Below are 19,535 nucleotides of genomic sequence, written 5' to 3' on the forward strand. Positions count from 1 at the left end.
ACTGTCCTGTTATATGGTTAATCCCTGGTCCTATCACACTTAGAGTACTGTCTGGTTAGATGGTTAATCCCTGGTCCTATCACACTTAGAGTACTGTCTGGTTATATGGTCAATCCCTGGTCCTATCACACTTAGAGTACTGTCTGGTTATATGGTCAATCCCTGGTCCTATCACACTTAGAGTACTGTCTGGTTATATGGTCAAACCCTGGTCCTATCACACTTAGAGTACTGTCCAGTTATATGGTTAATCCCTGGTCCTATCACACTTAGAGTACTGTCTGGTTATATGGTTAATCCCTGGTCATAGAGACACATCATTACTGTATATAGACACATCATTACTGTATATAGACACATAGAGACACATCATTACTGTATATAGACACATAGAGACACATCATTACTGTATAGAGACACATCATTACTGTATGTAGACACATCATTACTGTATATAGACACATCATTACTGTATGTAGACACATCATTACTGTATGTAGACACATCATTACTGTATATAGACACATCATTACTGTATATAGACACATCATCACTGTATATAGACACATAGAGACACATCATTACTGTATATAGACACATCATTACTGTATATAGACACATCATTACTGTATATAGACACATCATTACTGTATATAGACACATCATTACTGTATATAGACACATCATTACTGTATATAGAGACACAATATGAATTTTGAAATGTCTGTTTCTTTGGTACTTCTGTGTAATGTTTGCTGTTAATGTTAACATACGTTTCCCATGTCAATAAAGCCTGAATTGAATTGAATTGAGATCGTAGTAGATAAATTAAAGAGAAAGAGAAGGAGAGAGTGAGGGGGAATGTCTCCTCTCTCTTTCTTTCTCATCTCTCTCTTTCTCATCTCTGTCTGTCTGACCTGTATGGTGTCTGTCATGGACTGATGTGGTTTTGATCCATAATGAATGAAGGGATCTGATTCGTCAATCACATCAAAACTACGCACCATACCCCTGGGTCAGGGCAATGTCAGCCGTCAGAGACGACTGGAGGGCTGACAGATGGACGGAGGGAGAGAGAGACAGAGAGAGGAGAGCGAGAGAGAGAGAGAGAGACAGAGAGAGAGACAGAGAGAGAGAGAGAGAGAGGGAGAGAGAGAGAGACATAGAGAGGAAAGAGAGAGAAAGAGAGAGACAGAGAGAGCGAGAAAGAGGAGAGAGAGAGAAAGAGAGAGACAGATAGACAGAGAGAGGAGAGAGAGGGAGAGAGAGAGAGAGAGAGAGAGAGAGAGAGAGAGAGAGAGAGAGGAGAGAGAGAGAGAGACAGAGAGAGGAGAGAGAGGGTAGTAGATAAGTGGTGGACTGTGGTTCTGTGTGTCAGATGGTTGGTGTGTGATTGGTGGACTGTGGTCTGTGTGTCAGACTGTAAACCTCTGTCCTTTCCTCTTTTCTCTCTATCTCTTTCTTCTCTCCCTCATCTTAACTCCAGGCAAGCTGTCTATCTCCCTCCCTCCTCTCCTCCATCTCTCCATCAGTCTGTCCTGTGGTCAGTGGTGTGGACAGAGGAATGGCAGTCACAGTCAAAAGTAGTCCACCAATTAGGACATTGAGAAAGATAAAGAGAGAGAGATACAGAGAAGAGGGGGAGGGAGAGGGAGAGAGGAGAGGAGGAAGAGGGGGAGGGAGAGAGATGGAGGAGAGGGGGAAGAGGGGGGAGGGAGAGAGATGGAGGAGAGGAGGAAGAGGGGGAGGGAGAGAGATGGAGGAGAGGGGGAAGAGGGGGAGGTAGAGAGATGGAGGAGAGGGGGAAGAGGGGGAGGTAGAGAGATGGAGGAGAGGGGGAAGAGGGGGGAGGTAGAGAGATGGAGGAGAAGGGGAAGAGGGGGAGGGAGAGAGGAGGAGGAGAGGGGGAAGAGGGGGAGGGAGAGGGATGGAGGAGAGGGGGAAGAGGGGGAGGGAGAGAGATGGAGGAGAGGGGGAAGAGGGGGAGGTAGAGAGATGGAGGTGAGGGGGAAGAGGGGGAGTCAGAGAGATGGAGGAGAAGGGGAAGAGGGGGAGGGAGAGAGGAGGAGGAGAGGGGGAAGAGGGGGAGGGAGAGAGATGGAGGAGAGGGGGAAGAGGGGGAGGGAGAGAGATGGAGGAGAAGGGGAAGAGGGGAGGGAGAGAGGAGGAGGAGAGGGGGAAGAGGGGGAGGGAGAGAGATGGAGGAGAGGGGGAAGAGGGGGAGGGAGAGAGATGGAGGAGAAGGGGAAGAGGGGAGAGGGAGAGAGGAGGAGGAGAGGGGGGAAGAGGGGAGGGAGAGAGATGGAGGAGAGGGGAAGAGGGGGGGGAGGGAGAGAGATGGAGGAGAAGGGGAAGAGGGGAGAGGGAGAGAGGAGGAGGAGAGGGGGAAGAGGGGAGAGGGAGAGAGGAGGGAAGAGGGGAGGGAGAGAGATGGAGGAGAGAGAGAGGGGAAGAGGGAGAGGGAGAGATGAGGAGGAGAGGGGGAAGAGGGGAGAGGGAGAGAGGAGGAGGAGAGGGAGAGAGGAGGAGGAGAGAGAGGAGAGGGAGAGAGGAGGAGAGAGAGAGGAGGGGGGGGAGAGGGAGAGAGGAGGAGGAGAGGGGGAAGAGGGGAGAGGGAGAGAGGAGGAGGAGAACGGGAAGAGGGGAGAGAGAGAGAAAGACGGAGGGGAGAGAGGAGGAGGAGAGGGGGACAGTAGAATGTGAGTGTGTTCCTAAGGGGATGTGTCCTGATCACTGTCCTCATTTCTTACTTAGCCTTTGTGTGTTTATAATGAGAGGAGGGACAAGTAATTTTCCACCTGACAATCAGAATGACAGATAGCATTAGTCATCTGACAATTCCCTCTGACAGCTGTCAATCAAACCCAACGGGAGCTCTGATTGGTGCAGAGAGATACAGGAGGTGGGAGACAGCTGTGTTTAAATGTTTGATGAAGTGTCATTTTGAAATACAAAAGCAGGCAAGAGTGTGTTCTGAGAGTATCACAGTGTGTGTGTGAGTGTGTGTGTGTGTGTGTGTGTGTGTGTGTGTGTGTGTGTGTGTGTGTGTGTGTGTGTGACCTGAATTCTGTCTTTCTATCAGGCCATTGCTTTGTAGAAATATTTCTCAACAGAAAAATGTGTGTCACGTTGGGGGCCTTGTGTTTACGTGTTTTAATTAGACAGTGTTGAAAGAAGTGCCAGCAGACAGACAGACAGGCGGACAGACAGACAGACAGACAGACAGACAGACAGACGGACAGACAGACAGACAGACAGGCAGACAGACAGACAGAGAGACAGGCAGACAGACGGACAGACAGACAGACAGACAGACAGACAGACAGACAGACAGACAGACAGACAGACAGACAGACAGACAGACAGACAGACAGACAGACAGACAGGCAGACAGACAGAGACCTCTCCTGAAAATGTGGGGGTTGGTGTGTGTGGGGGGATGGGGAAGGGATGTGTGTGTGTGTGTGTGTGTGTGTGTGTGTGTGTGTGTGTGTGTGTGTGTGTGTGTGTGTGTGTGTGTGTGTGTGTGTGTGTGTGTGTGTGTGTGTGTGTGTGTGTGTGATTGTCCTATCAGGATTCATATGAAAGGCTGCCTTGTCAGAACCTCTCACAGCTCAACCAAGATAGAGTGATTTTTCAGGAGCTGTTGTCCCTAACTCTGATCTCCCCTACACACACACACACACAACTTCGGAGGGAGCGAGTAAATCACACTCTCACGCTCAGTCTAGTGTCACACTCATATTCTGTCTGCTATAAGTTTGGGTTGAACTTCTGAGTGCGGTGAAAGGACATAGGGAGAGAGAGAGGGAGAACGAGAGAGAGAGAGAGAGAGAGAGGGAGAGAGAGAGAGAGAGAGAGGAAGAGAGGAAGAAAGAGATAGAGGGAGAACTAGAGAGAGTGAGAGATAGAGAGAGGGAGAGCGGGAGAGAGAGAGAGAGAGAGGAGAAAGATGGCAAAGAAAGAGGGAGAGAGGGATGGAGCAGAGAGAGGGAGAGATGAAGAAAGAGAGAGATAGAGCCCTGCTCTTCTCTACTCTCTCACCCCCCTCTTCACTCTCTTCACTCTCTCTATCTATCGTGCAAATGGAATTCCTCCTCTTGAATCTGCCTAAGCAGCTCTTTGAGACCGGCCTGGGGGAGAAGCTGTACGCTCTGTGTGTCCTGTCACTGTTGGAGGATGATCTCTCTCCTCTCTCTTCCTTCAACCACGGCCTTGACTTGAGAGAGAGATGGACAGGTAGAGAGAGAGAGAGAGATGGACAGATAGAGAGAGAGAGAGATGGACAGATAGAGAGATAAGGAGAGATAGAGATGGACAGATAGAGAGAGAGAGAGAGGGGAGGGGGGAGAGAGAGAGAGAGAGAGAGAGAGATGGACAGACGATGAGAGAGAGATGAGAGAGAGATGGACAGATAGAGAGAGAGAGATGGACACAGAGAGAGAGAGAGAGAGAGAGAGAGAGGGAGAGAGAGAGAGAGATGGACAGACAAAGAAGAGAGAGAGAGAGGGAGAGATGGACAGATAGAGAGAGAGCGAGAGAGAGGGGGAGAGATGAGAGAGAGATGGACAGATAGAGAGTGGCAGAGAGAGAGAGACTTAAATAGAGAAAGATGGACAGACTAAGAGAGAGAGAAAGAGAGAGATGGACAGATAGAGAGAGAGAGAGATTGACACACAGAGAGAGAGAGGGAGAGATGGACAGATAGAGAGAGAGGGGGGAGAGAGAGATGGACAGACAAAGAGAGAGGGAGAGATGGACAGATATAGAGAGAGAGGGGGGAGAGAGAGAGATGGACAGATAGAGAGATAAGGAGAGAGAGAGATGGACAGAAAGAGAGAGAGAGGGGGGGAGAGAGAGAGAGAGAGAGAGAGAGAGAGCGAGAGATGGACAGACGATGAGAGAGAGATGAGAGAGAGATGGACAGATAGAGAGAGAGAGAGAGAGAGAGAGATGGACACAGAGAGAGAGAGAGAGAGAGAGAGAGGGGAAGAGAGAGAGAGAGATGGACAGACAAAGAGAGAGAGAGAGAGAGGGAGAGATGGACAGATAGAGAGAGAGCGAGAGAGAGGGGGGGAGAGATGAGAGAGAGATGGACAGATAGAGAGAGGCAGAGAGAGAGAGACTTAAATAGAGAAAGATGGACAGACTAAGAGAGAGAGAAAGAGAGAGATGGACAGATAGAGAGAGAGAGAGAGAGAGAGAGAGAGAGATTGACACAGAGAGAGAGAGAGAGAGAGAGAGAGAGAGAGAGATTGACACAGAGAGAGAGAGAGAGAGAGAGTGTGGACAGACAAAGAGAGAGAGAGAGAGGAGAGATGGACAGATAGAGAGAGAGAGGGGGAGAGAGAGATGGACAGACAAAGAGAGAGGGAGAGATGGACAGATAGAGAGAGAGATGGACAGAGAGAGAGAGAGATGGACAGACAAAGAGAGAGAGAGAGAGGGAGAGATGGACAGATAGAGAGAGAGAGGGGGGGAGAGAGAGAGAGAGAGTGAAATACAGAGAGATAAACAGAGAAAATTGGATAGAAGAGAGATAATATGAAAAGCCCAAAGTAAACTGCCCGCTACTCAGGTCCAGAAGCTAGGATATGCATATAATTGGTAGATTTGGATATAAAACACTTTAAAGTTTCTAAAACTGTTCAAATAATCTGTGAGTATAACAGAACTTATTTGGCAGGCGAAACCCCGAGGACAAACCATCCAGGAAAAAGAAAATTGAGTTCACTGTGTTTTCAATTGGGTTTCTATTGGTAACTAGATTTCTGAGGCACCTAGCTGCAGTTCCCAGGGCTTCCACTAGATGTCAACAGTCTTTAGAAATTGGTTGATGTTTTTCTTTTGAGTAATGAAGAAGTCCGGCTAATCAGAATGAGTGTCAAGCCAAGCTCGCTCCTCTTTGATTTTATCCGCTATTGAACACAGTATATTCCGTCTTACATTTTATCGATTATTTACGTTTTAGGACACCTAAAGTTGGATTAGGAAAGTTGTTTGAAATGTTTGGACAGCGTTTACAGGTAACTTATTAGGTATTTTGTAGTCATGCTGGGCGAGTTGGAACCAGTGTTTTTTTAAATCAAACGCGCCAAATAAATGGACATTTTGGAGATATTAACGACGGAATTAATCGAACAAAAGGACCCTTTGTGATGTTTATGGGACATTTTGGAGAAGATCTTCAGGCATGAATTATATCGTTATTTCGGACTTTCGTGTCGTACCTCCCGGGTTGAAAATGATTTGTTTTGCATTTGTATGATGATGTCCCCGCTTGCTTTGCTTTCGCCTTAAAGCCTTTTTCCAATCTGACACGGCGGCTGGATTAAAACACGTTAAGCTTTATTTTGATGTATTGCACTTGTGATTTCATGAAAGTAAAATATTTATAGTAATTTCATTTGAATTTCAGCTCCGCAATTTCACCGGATGTCGTCGAAACGTTCCGCTAGCCGTAACTTAAAGGAGTAGATGTGTGTGTAGATGAGTGACATTTTTATTTTAGGGTGTAAGACAACAAAATGTGGAAAAAGGTGGTGGAATGCTTTCTGAAGACACTGTACATATAACCTGTTTCATGTCCATGTTTTGACTTATAAATGATTATAATTTATTATAAATGATTATAAATTATTATTATAAATTATTATAAATTAAAGTTGAATCAAATATTTATTCTCTCCTCTTCTCTCCTCCCGTCTCCCCTCCTCCCCCTCTTCTCCTCCTCTAGATGTAGCTCCATATTTCCGTGTCTCCGGGCCAGGTCCAGACCCATCTAGAGGGTAACAGGCTGGTACTGACCTGTCTGGCTGAAGGCTCCTGGCCTCTACAGTACCGATGGATCCTCAACAACACAGATATCACACACTTCTCTCCACTATACACGTAAATATACCTTAAATATACCTTATATAATGTACTCTCTCTTTATATATACCTTATATAATATACTGTACCTATCTACCTCCTTCTCTCCACTATACACGTAAATATACCTTAAATATACCTTATATAATGTACCTCTCTTTATATATACCTTATATAATATACTGTACCTATCTACCTCCTTCTCTCCACTATACACGTAAATATTCATTAAATATACCTTATATAATGTACCTCTCTCTTTATATATACCTTATATAATATACTGTACCTATCTACCTCCTTCTCTCCACTATACACGTAAATATACCTTAAATATACCTTATATAATATACTGTACCTCTCTACCTGCTTCGCTCCACTACAGATGTAGATATACCTATATATAATATACCTTATATAATATACTGTACCTCTCTACCTTCTTCTCTCCACTGTACACGGAAATATACCTTAAATATATATACATGTCTCTATAAATATAGCGATATATAATATACCTCTCTCTATAGATATACCTATATATAATATACCTCTATCTATAGATATACCTATATATAATATACCTATATATAATATACCTATACATAATATACCTATATACAATATACCTATACATAATGTACATAATGTACCTATATATAATATACCTATATATAATATACCTATATATAATATACCTATATATAATATACCTATACATAATATACCTATACATAATATACCTATATACAATATACCTATACATAATGTACATAATATACCTACATATAATATACCTATATATAATATACCTATATATAATATACCTATATATAATACACCTATATATAATATACCTATATATAATATACCTATATATAATACACCTATACATAATATACCTATACATAATATACCTATATATAATATACCTATATATAATACACCTATATATAATATACCTATATATAATACACCTATACATAATATACCTATACATAATACACCTATACATAATATACCTATATATAATACACCTATACATAATATACCTATATATAATATACCTATACATAATACACCTATACATAATATACCTATACATAATATACCTATATATAATATACCTATATATAATATACCTATATATAATATACCTATACATAATATACCTATACATAATGTACCTATATATAATATACCTCTCTATAGATATACCTATTTATAATATACCTATATATAATATACCTATATACAATATACCTATATACAATATACCTATATATAATATACCTCTCTCTCCCCGTCAAGGTCTTTTTCATACTTTTTTTCATACTCTTTTACACTACAGGAGGGCTGGGGGTTCGATAGGACCACCACGAGGTCTGGGTGTTGTTGACTAAGCTTCCCTCTCTCTTTTACACTACAGGAGGGCTGGGGGTTCGATAGGACCACCACGAGGTCTGGGTGTTGTTGACTAAGCTTCCCTCTCTCATTTACACTACAGGAGGGCTGGGGGTTCGATAGGACCACCACGAGGTCTGGGTGTTGTTGACTAAGCTTCCCTCTCTCATTTACACTACAGGAGGGCTGGGGGTTCGATAGGACCACCACGAGGTCTGGGTGTTGTTGACTAAGCTTCCCTCTCTCTTTTACACTACAGGAGGGCTGGGGGTTCGATAGGACCACCACGAGGTCTGGGTGTTGTTGACTAAGCTTCCTCTCTGTTTACACTACAGGAGGGCTGGGGGTTCGATAGGACCACCACGAGGTCTGGGTGTTGTTGACTAAGCTTCCCTCTCTCATTTACACTACAGGAGGGCTGGGGGTTCGATAGGACCACCACGAGGTCTGGGTGTTGTTGACTAAGCTTCCCTCTCTCTTTTACACTACAGGAGGGCTGGGGGTTCGATAGGACCACCACGAGGTCTGGGTGTTGTTGACTAAGCTTCCCTCTCTCTTTTACACTACATGAGGGCTGGGGGTTCGATAGGACCACCACGAGGTCTGGGTGTTGTTGACTAAGCTTCCTCTCTTTTACACTACAGGAGGGCTGGGGGTTCGATAGGACCACCACGAGGTCTGGGTGTTGTTGACTAAGCTTCCCTCTCTCTTTTACACTACAGGAGGGCTGGGGGTTCGATAGGACCACCACGAGGTCTGGGTGTTGTTGACTAAGCTTCCCTCTCTCTTTTACACTACAGGAGGGCTGGAGGTTCGATAGGACCACCACGAGGTCTGGGTGTTGTTGACTAAGCTTCCCTCTCTCTTTTACACTACAGGAGGGCTGGGGGTTCGATAGGACCACCACGAGGTCTGGGTGTTGTTGACTAAGCTTCCCTCTCTCTTTTACACTACAGGAGGGCTGGAGGTTCGATAGGACCACCACGAGGTCTGGGTGTTGTTGACTAAGCTTCCCTCTCTCTTTTACACTACAGGAGGGCTGGAGGTTCGATAGGACCACCACGAGGTCTGGGTGTTGTTGACTAAGCTTCCCTCTCTCATTTACACTACAGGAGGGCTGGGGGTTCGATAGGACCACCACGAGGTCTGGGTGTTGTTGACTAAGCTTCCCTCTCTCATTTACACTACAGGAGGGCTGGGGGTTCGATAGGACCACCACGAGGTCTGGGTGTTGTTGACTAAGCTTCCCTCTCTCATTTACACTACAGGAGGGCTGGGGGTTCGATAGGACCACCACGAGGTCTGAGTGTTGTTGACTAAGCTTCCCTCGCTCCAACCGTGCTGTGATACATTACTGCTTTTTACATCACTCACCCATAGAGTATGGAACATACATACAATGAGAGAGAGAGATGGAGAGATGAAGAGAGAGAGATGGAGAGAGAAAGAAGAGGGAGGGAAGAGGGAGAGAGAGGGAAGAGGGAGAGAGCGAGAAAGAGTAAAGGGAGAGAGGGAAGAGTGTGAGAGAGAGAGATGGGGAGAGAGAGAGAGATGGAGAGAGAGAGACACATAGAGAGAGAGAGAGAGAGACACATAGAGAGAGAGAGAGAGAGAGAGACAGAGAGAGAGACAGAGAGGGGGAGAGAGAGAGAGACACATAGAGAGAGAGAGAGAGAGAGAGAGAGACAGAGAGAGAGAGACAGAGAGAGAGACAGAGAGAGAGAGAGAGAGATGTTTATCATTCCAAATATGGGTGGTAATGGTAGTGATAACAGTTTAGTGATGGTAGTAGTAGTCATAGTAATGATGATTGTAGTTGTAGTACTGATATAAAGAAGAAGATGACCGTTATTTAGTTATAAGTTAGTTTCATTTTCCATAATTTGTATACTATTATACTATTGACTGGTACCATTTTATTGTTATTATTTTTGTATTTAATTTTGTATTATTATTCACTACCATTTTATATTATTATTTGCTATCATTTATAATTTTGTTACAATGTATACTGTATACATTGTTGCTTTGGCAATATTGACACAATGTTTTTCATGCCCAAAAAGCAGCTTGAATTTGATTTTGAGAGAGCGAGAGATGGAAAGAGAATGCACACACACCCTTTCTCTCTGTTTCTGCGGGGGAATGACCCAGCAGTTTGTAGCCATGTATTGATTGAGATGATAAGTGGTTTTCTGCATCGGACGTTAGAACAACAACAAAACAATGACGCTGGGTGTTTTATCATCACAAAATGTTATGACTACGTTAGTTTGACAATGTTATGACTATGTTAGTTTGACAATGTTAGAATAGAGTTAGTTAGATATGTTAGGATAGAGTTAGTTTGACAATGTTAGGATAGAGTTAGTTTGACAATGTTAGGATAGAGTTAGTTTGACAATGTTAGAATAGAGTTAGTTAGATATGTTAGGATAGAGTTAGTTTGACAATGTTATGACTACGTTAGTTTGACAATGTTATGACTATGTTAGTTTGACAATGTTATGACTACGTTAGTTTGACAATGTTAGAATAGAGTTAGTTAGATATGTTAGAATAGAGTTAGTTTGACAATGTTAGGATAGAGTTAGTTTGACAATGTTAGGATAGAGTTAGTTTGACAATGTTAGAATAGAGTTAGTTAGATATGTTAGGATAGAGTTAGTTTGACAATGTTAGAATAGGGTTAAATTGACAATGTTAGGATAGAATTAGTAGACAATGTTAGGATAGAGTTAGTTAGACAATGTTAGGATAGAGTTAGTAGACAATGTTAAGATAGAGTTAGTAGACAATGTTAAGATAGAGTTAGTAGACAATGTTAAGATAGAGTTAGTAGACAATGTTAAGATAGAGTTAGTTAGATCATGTTAGAATAGAGTTAGTAGACAATGTTAGGATAGAGTTAGTAGACAATGTTAAGATATAGTTAGTTAGACAATGTTATAATAGAGTTAGTTAGACAATGTTAGAATAGAGTTAGTTAGATAATGTTAGAATAGAGTTAGTTAGACAATGTTAGAATAGAGTTAGTTAGATAATGTTAGGATAGAATTGACAATGTGTGAACGTATGGCCACAACAGCCCATTTCAACAGCAGTGTAATGGTTGTAATGGTTGTAATGATTGTAATGGTTGTAATGGTTGTAATGGTTGTAATGGTTGTAAGGATTGTAATGGTTGTAATGGTTGTAATGCTGTTTCTCTAGAGATGCTCCAGTCTGAAGTGTGTGTTTGTGTGTGTGTTCATTGGTGTGTGTGTGTGTGTGTGTGTGTGTGTGTGTGTGTGTGTGTGTGTGTGTGTGTGTGTGTGTGTGTGTGTGTGTGTGTGTGTCTGGCTAGGGACAACAATAACAGTGAGATGTGGGTCAGGGGCTGGTGTTGTTGTTGCCGTTTGTGTGTGTTTGTTGTGTGTGTTTGTTTGTGAGTGTTTGTTTGTATGTGTTTGTTGGTGTGTGTGTGTGTTTGTTGGTGTGTGTGTGTGTGTGTTTGTGTGTGTTTGTTTGTTTGAGTGTTTGTTGTGTGTGTGTTTGTTGGTGTGTGTGTGTTTGTTGGTGTGTGTGTGTGTGTGTTTGTTGTGTGTGTGTGTGTGTGTGTGTTTGTGGTGTGTGTGTGTTTGTTGTGTGTGTGTGTGTTTGTTGTGTGTGTGTTTGTGGTGTGTGTGTGTGTTTGTTTGTTGTGTGTGTGTGTGTTTGTTGTGTGTGTGTGTGTGTGTTTGTTGTGTGTGTGTGTGTTTGTTGTGTGTGTGTGTGTGTGTTTGTGTGTTTGTTGTGTGTTTGTTTGTGTGTGTGTGTGTGTGTGTGTGTGTGTGTGTGTGTGTGTGTGTGTTTGTTGTGTGTGTGTTTGTTGGTGTGTGTGTTTGTTGGTGTGTGTGTTTGTTGGTGTGTGTGTTTGTTGGTGTGTGTGTTTGTTGGTGTGTGTGTGTTTGTTGTGTGTGTGTGTGTGTGTGTTTGTTGTGTGTGTGTGTGTGTGTTTGTTGGTGTGTGTGTGTTTGTTGGTGTGTGTGTGTGTGTTTGTTTGTGTGTGTGTGTGTGTGTGTTTGTTGGTGTGTGTGTGTGTGTGTGTGTGTTTGTTGTGTGTGTGTGTGTGTGTTTGTTGGTGTGTGTGTTTGTTGGTGTGTGTGTGTGTTTGTTGGTGTGTGTGTGTGTGTGTTTGTGTGTGTGTGTTTGTGTGTTTGTTTTGTGTGTGTGTTTGTTGTTTGTGTGTGTGTGTGTTTGTTGGTGTGTGTGTGTGTGTGTGTTTTTGTTGGTGTGTGTGTGTGTGTGTGTGTGTGTTTGTTGTGTGTGTGTGTGTGTGTGTGTGTGTTTGTTGTGTGTGTGTGTGTGTGTGTGTGTTTGTTGGTGTGTGTTGTGGTGTGTGTTTGTTGGTGTGTGTTTGGTGTGTGTGTTTGTTTTGTGTGTTTGTGTGTGTGTGTGTGTGTGTGTTGTTTGTTGTGTGTGTGTGTGTGTGTGTTTGTTGTGTGTGTGTTTGTTGGTGTGTGTGTGTTTGTTGGTGTGTTTGTGTGTGTGTTTGTTGGTGTGTGTGTGTTTGTTGGTGTGTGTGTTTGTTGGGTGTGTGTGTGTGTGTGTGTTTGTTGGTGTGTGTGTTTGTTGGTGTGTGTGTGTGTGTGTGTGTTTGTTGGTGTGTGTGTTTGTTGGTGTGTGTGTGTGTGTGTGTTTGTGGGTGTGTGTGTTTGTTGGTGTGTGTGTGTGTGTGTGTGTTTGTTGGTGTGTGTGTTTGTTGGTGTGTGTGTGTGTGTTTGTTGGTGTGTGTTTTGTGTTTCATCCAGGTTGGGTGTAATGGGGTTTTAATGGGCAACCTGGCATCGGGCAGTAGACACACACACACGTACACACCTCCGCCTCCCCATCTGTCTCTCTTTAGGAGTACAGTTCACACATTCTCTCCTCTTCCTCTCTCCTCTTCCTCTCTTCTCTTTCTCTTTCTCTCCGTGTCTGTCTCCTCCAAGGTCACATCATCCTTCCAGTCTGTTTCACCCATTTTTCTCTCTCTCTCAATTCAATTCCATTCAATTCAAGGGCTTTATTGGCATGGGAAACATGGTATGTTATCCCAGAGGTAATGACACACTGTGGTGTTTCACCCAGTCCTCTCTCTCTCTAGGTATGTTATCCCAGAGGTAATGACACACTGTGGTGTTTCACCCAGTCCTCTCTCTCTCTAGGTATGTTATCCCAGAGGTAATGACACTGTGGTGTTTCACCCAGTCCTCTCTCTCTAGGTATGTTATCCCAGAGGTAATGACACTGTGGTGTTTCACCCAGTCCCTCTCTCTCTAGGTATGTTATCCCAGAGGTAATGACACCTGTGGTGTTTCACCCAGTCCTCTCTCTCTCTAGGTATGTTATCCCAGAGGTAATGACACTGTGGTGTTTCACCCAGTCCTCTCTCTCTAGGTATGTTATCCCAGAGGTAATGACACTGTGGTGTTTCACCCAGTCCTCTCTCTCTCTAGGTATGTTATCCCAGAGGTAATGACACTGTGGTGTTTCACCCAGTCCTCTCTCTCTCTAGGTATGTTATCCCAGAGGTAATGACACTGTGGTGTTTCACCCAGTCCTCTCTCTCTCTAGGTATGTTATCCCAGAGGTAATGACACACTGTGGTGTTTCACCCAGTCCTCTCTCTCTCTAGGTATGTTATCCCAGAGGTAATGACACTATGGTGTTTCACCCAGTCCTCTCTCTCTCTCTAGGTATGTTATCCCAGAGGTAATGACACTGTGGTGTTTCACCCAGTCCTCTGTCTCTCTAGGTATGTTATCCCAGAGGTAATGACACACTGTGGTGTTTCACCCAGTCCTCTCTCTCTCTAGGTATGTTATCCCAGAGGTAATGACACACTGTGGTGTTTCACCCAGTCCTCTCTCTCTCTAGGTATGTTATCCCAGAGGTAATGACACACTGTGGTGTTTCACCCAGTTCTCTCTCTCTAGGTATGTTATCCCAGAGGTAATGACACTGTGGTGTTTCACCCAGTCCTCTCTCTCTAGGTATGTTATCCCAGAGGTAATGACACACTGTGGTGTTTCACCCAGTCCTCTCTCTCTCTAGGTATGTTATCCCAGAGGTAATGACACTGTGGTGTTTCACCCAGTCCTTTCTCTCTCTAGGTATGTTATCCCAGAGGTAATGACACACTGTGGTGTTTCACCCAGTCCTCTCTCTCTCTAGGTAGGTTATCCCAGAGGTAATGACACTGTGGTGTTTCACCCAGTCCTCTCTCTCTCTAGGTATGTTATCCCAGAGGTCCAGAGGTCGGATGCTGGGTTGTATCAGTGTGTGGTCAGGAACAGGATGGGAGCCCTGTTACAGAGGAGAGCTGAGGTGCAGGTCGCCTGTAAGTACACACACACCTCTCTCTCTCTTTTTCTCTCTCTCTCTCTTTATCTCTCTCTCTCTTTATATCTCTCTCTCTTTATCACTCCCTCTCTTTACCTCTCTCCCTCTCTCTCTCTCTCTCTCTCTCTATCTCTCTCTCTTTTATCCCTCTCGCTTTATCTCTCTCTCTCTGTGTCTCTCTCCCTCTCTCTTTCTGTGTCTCTCTCCCTCTCCCTCTCTCTCTCTCTCTCCCTCCCTCTCTCCCCATCTCCCTCTCTTTATCTCTCTCTTTCTCCATCTCCTTCTCATTATCTCCCTCCCTCTCTCTCTCACACTCTCCATCTCCCTCTCTCTCTCTCCCTCCCCATCTCCCTCTCATTATCTCCCCTCTCCCTCTCTCTCTCTCATCTCTCCCTCCCATCTCCCTCTCATTATCTCCATCTCTCTCCTCCCTCTCTCTCTCTCACTCTCCCCATCTCCCCCTCTCTTTGTCTCTCTCTTTCTCCATCTCCCTCTCATTATCTCCCCTCCTCTCTCTCTCTCACTCTCCATCTCCCTCTCATTATCTCCCTCTCTCTCCCTCTCTCTTTCTCTCTCACTCCCTCCCTCTCTCCCCATTTCCCTCTCTTTATCTCTCTCTTTCTCCATCTCCCTCTCATTATCTCCCTCCCTCTCTCTCTCTCACTCTCCATCTCCCTCTCATTATCTCCCTCTCTCTCCCTCTCTCTCTCTCACTCCCTCCCTCTCTCCCCATTTCCCTCTCTTTATCTCGCTCTTTCTCCATCTCCCTCTCATTATCTCCCTCCCTCTCTCTCTCTCTCACTCTCCATCTCCCTCTCATTATCTCCCTCCCTCTCTCTCTCTCTCTCACTCTCCATCTCCCTCTCATTATCTCCCTCTCTCTCTCTCTCACTCTCCATCTCCCTCTCATTATCTCCCTCCCTCTCTCTTTCACTCTCTTTCTCTCCCTAATGTCCCTCGTTCTCTCTCTCTGTAGTCCTGGGTAACTTCTCTGGTGAAGAGCAGCGTGGTACGGTCAGTGTTGGTGGAGCTGCGGTCCTGAACACTCCAGCCGTCAGCTGCTTCCCTCGACCGCAGGTCACCTGGTACAGAGACGGTCACAAGATAATCCCCAGCAACAGAGTGTGAGTACTGCTGCTAACCGCAATGTTCTAGTTAATGCTCAAATAATGGTCAACATTTTCTATTCACCATGTTAGTCAGGTTAAAAAACAAATAACTCACTCGGTGAAGAATCAGAGGTCAACACTTTGTGGTTGGGGTCAAACCTCCTGCAGGGAGTGGTTGGGGTCAAACCTCCTGCAGGGAGTAGTTGGGGTCAAAACCTCCTGCAGGGAGTGGTTGTGGTCAAACCTCCTGCAGGGAGTGGTTGGGGTCAAACCTCCTGCAGGGAGTGGTTGGGGTCAGACCTCCTGCAGGGAGTGGTTGGGGTCAAACCTCCTGCAGGGAGTGGTTGGGGCAAAACCTCCTGCAGGGAGTGGTTGGGGTCAAACCTCCTGCAGGGAGTGGTTGGGGTCAAACCTCCTGCAGGGAGTGGTTGGGGTCAAACCTCCTGCAGGGAGTGGTTACTATCTCAAACCTCCTGCACCAGAGTGGTTGGGGTCAAATCTCCTGCAGAGAGTGGTTGGGGCAGGGTCAAACCTCCTGCAGGGAGTGGTTGGGGTCAAACCTCCTGCAGGGAGTGGTTGGGGTCAAACCTCCTGCAGAGGTTGAAACACAGTGGATGTAACAGACGTTTCTTTGGTCTGAATGTGATTCAGTAACATCTTGTCAGTGGCAGGGGTTTGGGCCGTATCCACATTCTAACAGGCGCAAGCCAACATAACTTCATTGCAAGGCCAGACAACCCAGTTCATACAGTTATACTACTATCTCAAAAGGCAACTCGCACCAGAAGGGAGTTGATGCTGATGCTGTAATCAAGAAGATAGAGGGAGTTGATTGTCTCTGCTGTAATCAAGAAGCTAGAGGGAGTTGATGGTCTCTGCTGTAATCAAGAAGCTAGAGGGAGTTGATTGTCTCTGCTGTAATCAAGAAGCTAGAGGGAGTTGATTGTCTCTGCTGTAATCAAGAAGCTAGAGGGAGTTGATTGTCTCTGCTGCTAGGGGTTGATCAAGAAGCTAGAGGGGGGAGTTGATTGTCTCTGCTGTATTCAAGAAGCTAGAGGGAGTTGATTGTCTCTGCTGTAATCAAGAAGCTAGAGGGAGTTGATTGTCTCTGCTGTAATCAAGAAGCTAGAGGGAGTTGATTGTCTCTGCTGTATTCAAGAAGCTAGAGGGAGTTGATTGTCTCTGCTGTAATCAAGAATCTAGAGGGAGTTGATTGTCTCTGCTGTAATCAAGAATCTAGAGGGGGTTGATTGTCTCTGCTGTATTCAAGAAGCTAGAGGGAGTTGATTGTCTCTGCTGTATTCAAGAAGCTAGAGGGAGTTGATTGTCTCTGCTGTATTCATGAAGCTAGAGGGAGTTGTTGTGTCTGCCGTATTCAAGAAGCTAGAGGGAGATGATTGTCTCTGCTGTAATCAAGAAGCTAGAGGGGGTTGATTGTCTCTGCTGTATTCAAGAAGCTAGAGGGAGTTGATTGTCTCTGCTGTAATCAAGCTAGAGGGGAGTTGATTGTCTCTGCTGTATTCAAGAAGCTAGAGGGAGTTGATTGTCTCTGCTGTATTCAAGAAGCTAAGGAGTTGATTGTCTCTGCTGTATTCAAGAAGCTAGGGAGTTGATTGTCTCTGCTGTATTCAAGAAGCTAGAGGGAGTTGATTGTCTCTGCTGTATTCAGGGGAAGCTAGTATTCAAGGGAGTTGATTGTCTCTGCTGTATTCAAGAAGCTAGAGGGAGTTGATTGTCTCTGCTGTAATCAAGAAGCTAGAGGGATTGTTGATTGTCTCTGCTGTAATCAAGAAGCTAGAGGGAGGGGAGTTGATTGTCTCTGCTGTAATCAAGAATCTAGAGGGGGTTGATTGTCTCTGCTGTAATCAAGAGTTGATTGTCTCTAGAGGGAGTTGATTGTCTCTGCTGTATTCATCAAGAAGCTAGAGGGAGTTGATTGTCTCTGCTGTATTCAAGAAGCTAGAGGGAGTTGATTGTCTCTGCTGTATTCAAGAAGCTAGAGGGAGTTGATTGTCTCTGCTGTAATCAAGAAGCTAGAGGGAGTTGATTGTCTCTGCTGTAATCAAGAAGCTAGAGGGAGTTGATTGTCTCTGCTGTAATCAAGAAGCTAGAGGGGGTTGATTGTCTCTGCTGTATTCAAGAAGCTAGAGGGAGTTGATTGTCTCTGCTGTAATCAAGAAGCTAGAGGGGGTTGATTGTCTCTGCTGTAACCAAGAAGCTAGAGGGAGTTGATTGTCTCTGCTGTATTCAAGAAGCTAGAGGGAGTTGATTGTCTCTGCTGTATTCAAGAAGCTAGAGGGAGTTGATTGTCTCTGCTGTATTCAAGAAGCTAGAGGGAGTTGATTGTCTCTGCTGTAATCAAGAAGCTAGAGGGAGTTGATTGTCTCTGCTGTAATCAAGAAGCTGTATCAAGAAGGGAGGGAGTTGATTGTCTCTGCTGTAATCAAGAAGCTAGAGGGAGTTGATTGTCTCTGCTGTAATCAAGAAGCTAGAGGGAGTTGATTGTCTCTGCTGTAATCAAGAAGCTAGAGGGAGTTGATTGTCTCTGCTGTATTCAAGAAGATTGTCTCTGCTGTATTCATGAAGCTAGAGGGAGTTGTTGTCTCTGCTGTAATCAAGAAGCTAGAGGGAGTTGATTGTCTCTGCTGTAATCAAGAATCTAGAGGGGGTTGATTGTCTCTGCTGTAATCAAGAAGCTAGAGGGAGTTGATTGTCTCTGCTGTAATCAAGAAGCTAGAGGGAGTTGATTGTCTCTGCTGTAATCAAGAAGCTAGAGGGGGTTGATTGTCTCTGCTGTAACCAAGAAGCTAGAGGGGTTGATTGTCTCTGCTGTAATCAAGAAGCTAGAGGGGTTGATTGTCTCTGCTGTAACCAAGAAGCTAGAGGGAGTTGATTGTCTCTGCTGTAATCAAGAAGCTAGAGGGGGTTGATTGTCTCTGCTGTAATCAAGAAGCTAGAGGGGGTTGATTGTCTCTGCTGTAATCAAGAAGAAGAGAGGGAGTTGATTGTCTCTGCTGTAATCAAGAAGCTAGAGGGGGTTGATTGTCTCTGCTGTAATGCTAGAGGGGGTTGATCTGTAAGAAGCTAGAGGGGTTGATTGTCTCTGCTGTAATCAAGAAGCTAGAGGGGGTTGATTGTCTCTGCTGTAATCAAGAAGCTAGAGGGAGTTGATTGTCTCTGCTGTAATCAAGAAGCTAGATTGTCTCTGCTGGAGTTGATTGTCTCTCTCAAGAAGCTAGAGGGAGTTGATTGTCTCTGCTGTAATCAAGAAGCTAGAGGGAGTTGATTGTCTCTGCTGTAATCAAGAAGCTAGAGGGAGTTGATTGTCTCTGCTGTAATCAAGAAGCTAGAGGGGGTTGATTGTCTCTGCTGTAATCAAGAAGCTAGAGGGGGTTGATTGTCTCTGCTGTAATCAAGAAGCTAGAGGGGGTTGATTGTCTCTGCTGTAATCAAGAAGCTAGAGGGGGTTGATTGTCTCTGCTGTAATCAAGAAGCTCTTAGCTTGTAAGTCAGCCAACCAAATGCTTAGCTGGAGCCTTGAGCTGCATATCATTTATTAGATAGTTAATAACCTTTTACCTCCGCTGTGACGGTACTTTATTCATTACAACAACTGCTAATCAACTGTACAAATAAAGTTGATCAAATGGATTACACTGTAATGTTTTAGTTCTAAGGGAAATTAAAATAGACTTACGTTTTTTTCTTGGACTTTGTAGAATTATATTAAACACATCCTTCACTCTATCAAAACAAATAACTATGTAGAATTATATAAACCTTCACTCTGTCAAAACAAATAAC

The 19,535-nt window shown here is 44.4% G+C and overlaps 1 protein-coding gene across 1 annotated transcript in view; it reads left to right on the plus strand.

The window, feature by feature from the left end:
- LOC135560324 (protein sidekick-1-like) overlaps positions 1 to 19,535 on the plus strand; it is a 104,742-nt gene that overhangs the window by 33,074 nt on the left and 52,133 nt on the right. The window contains exons 2-4 of the mRNA XM_065002188.1: positions 6,743 to 6,891; positions 14,514 to 14,620; positions 15,599 to 15,746. Coding sequence (XP_064858260.1) covers positions 6,743 to 6,891; positions 14,514 to 14,620; positions 15,599 to 15,746 — 404 coding nt within the window. The remainder of the gene's footprint in view (positions 1 to 6,742; positions 6,892 to 14,513; positions 14,621 to 15,598; positions 15,747 to 19,535) is intronic.

This window comes from Oncorhynchus nerka, linkage group LG15 (genome assembly GCF_034236695.1).
Source record: "Oncorhynchus nerka isolate Pitt River linkage group LG15, Oner_Uvic_2.0, whole genome shotgun sequence".
In the NCBI taxonomy this organism is placed as follows: domain Eukaryota; kingdom Metazoa; phylum Chordata; class Actinopteri; order Salmoniformes; family Salmonidae; genus Oncorhynchus; species Oncorhynchus nerka.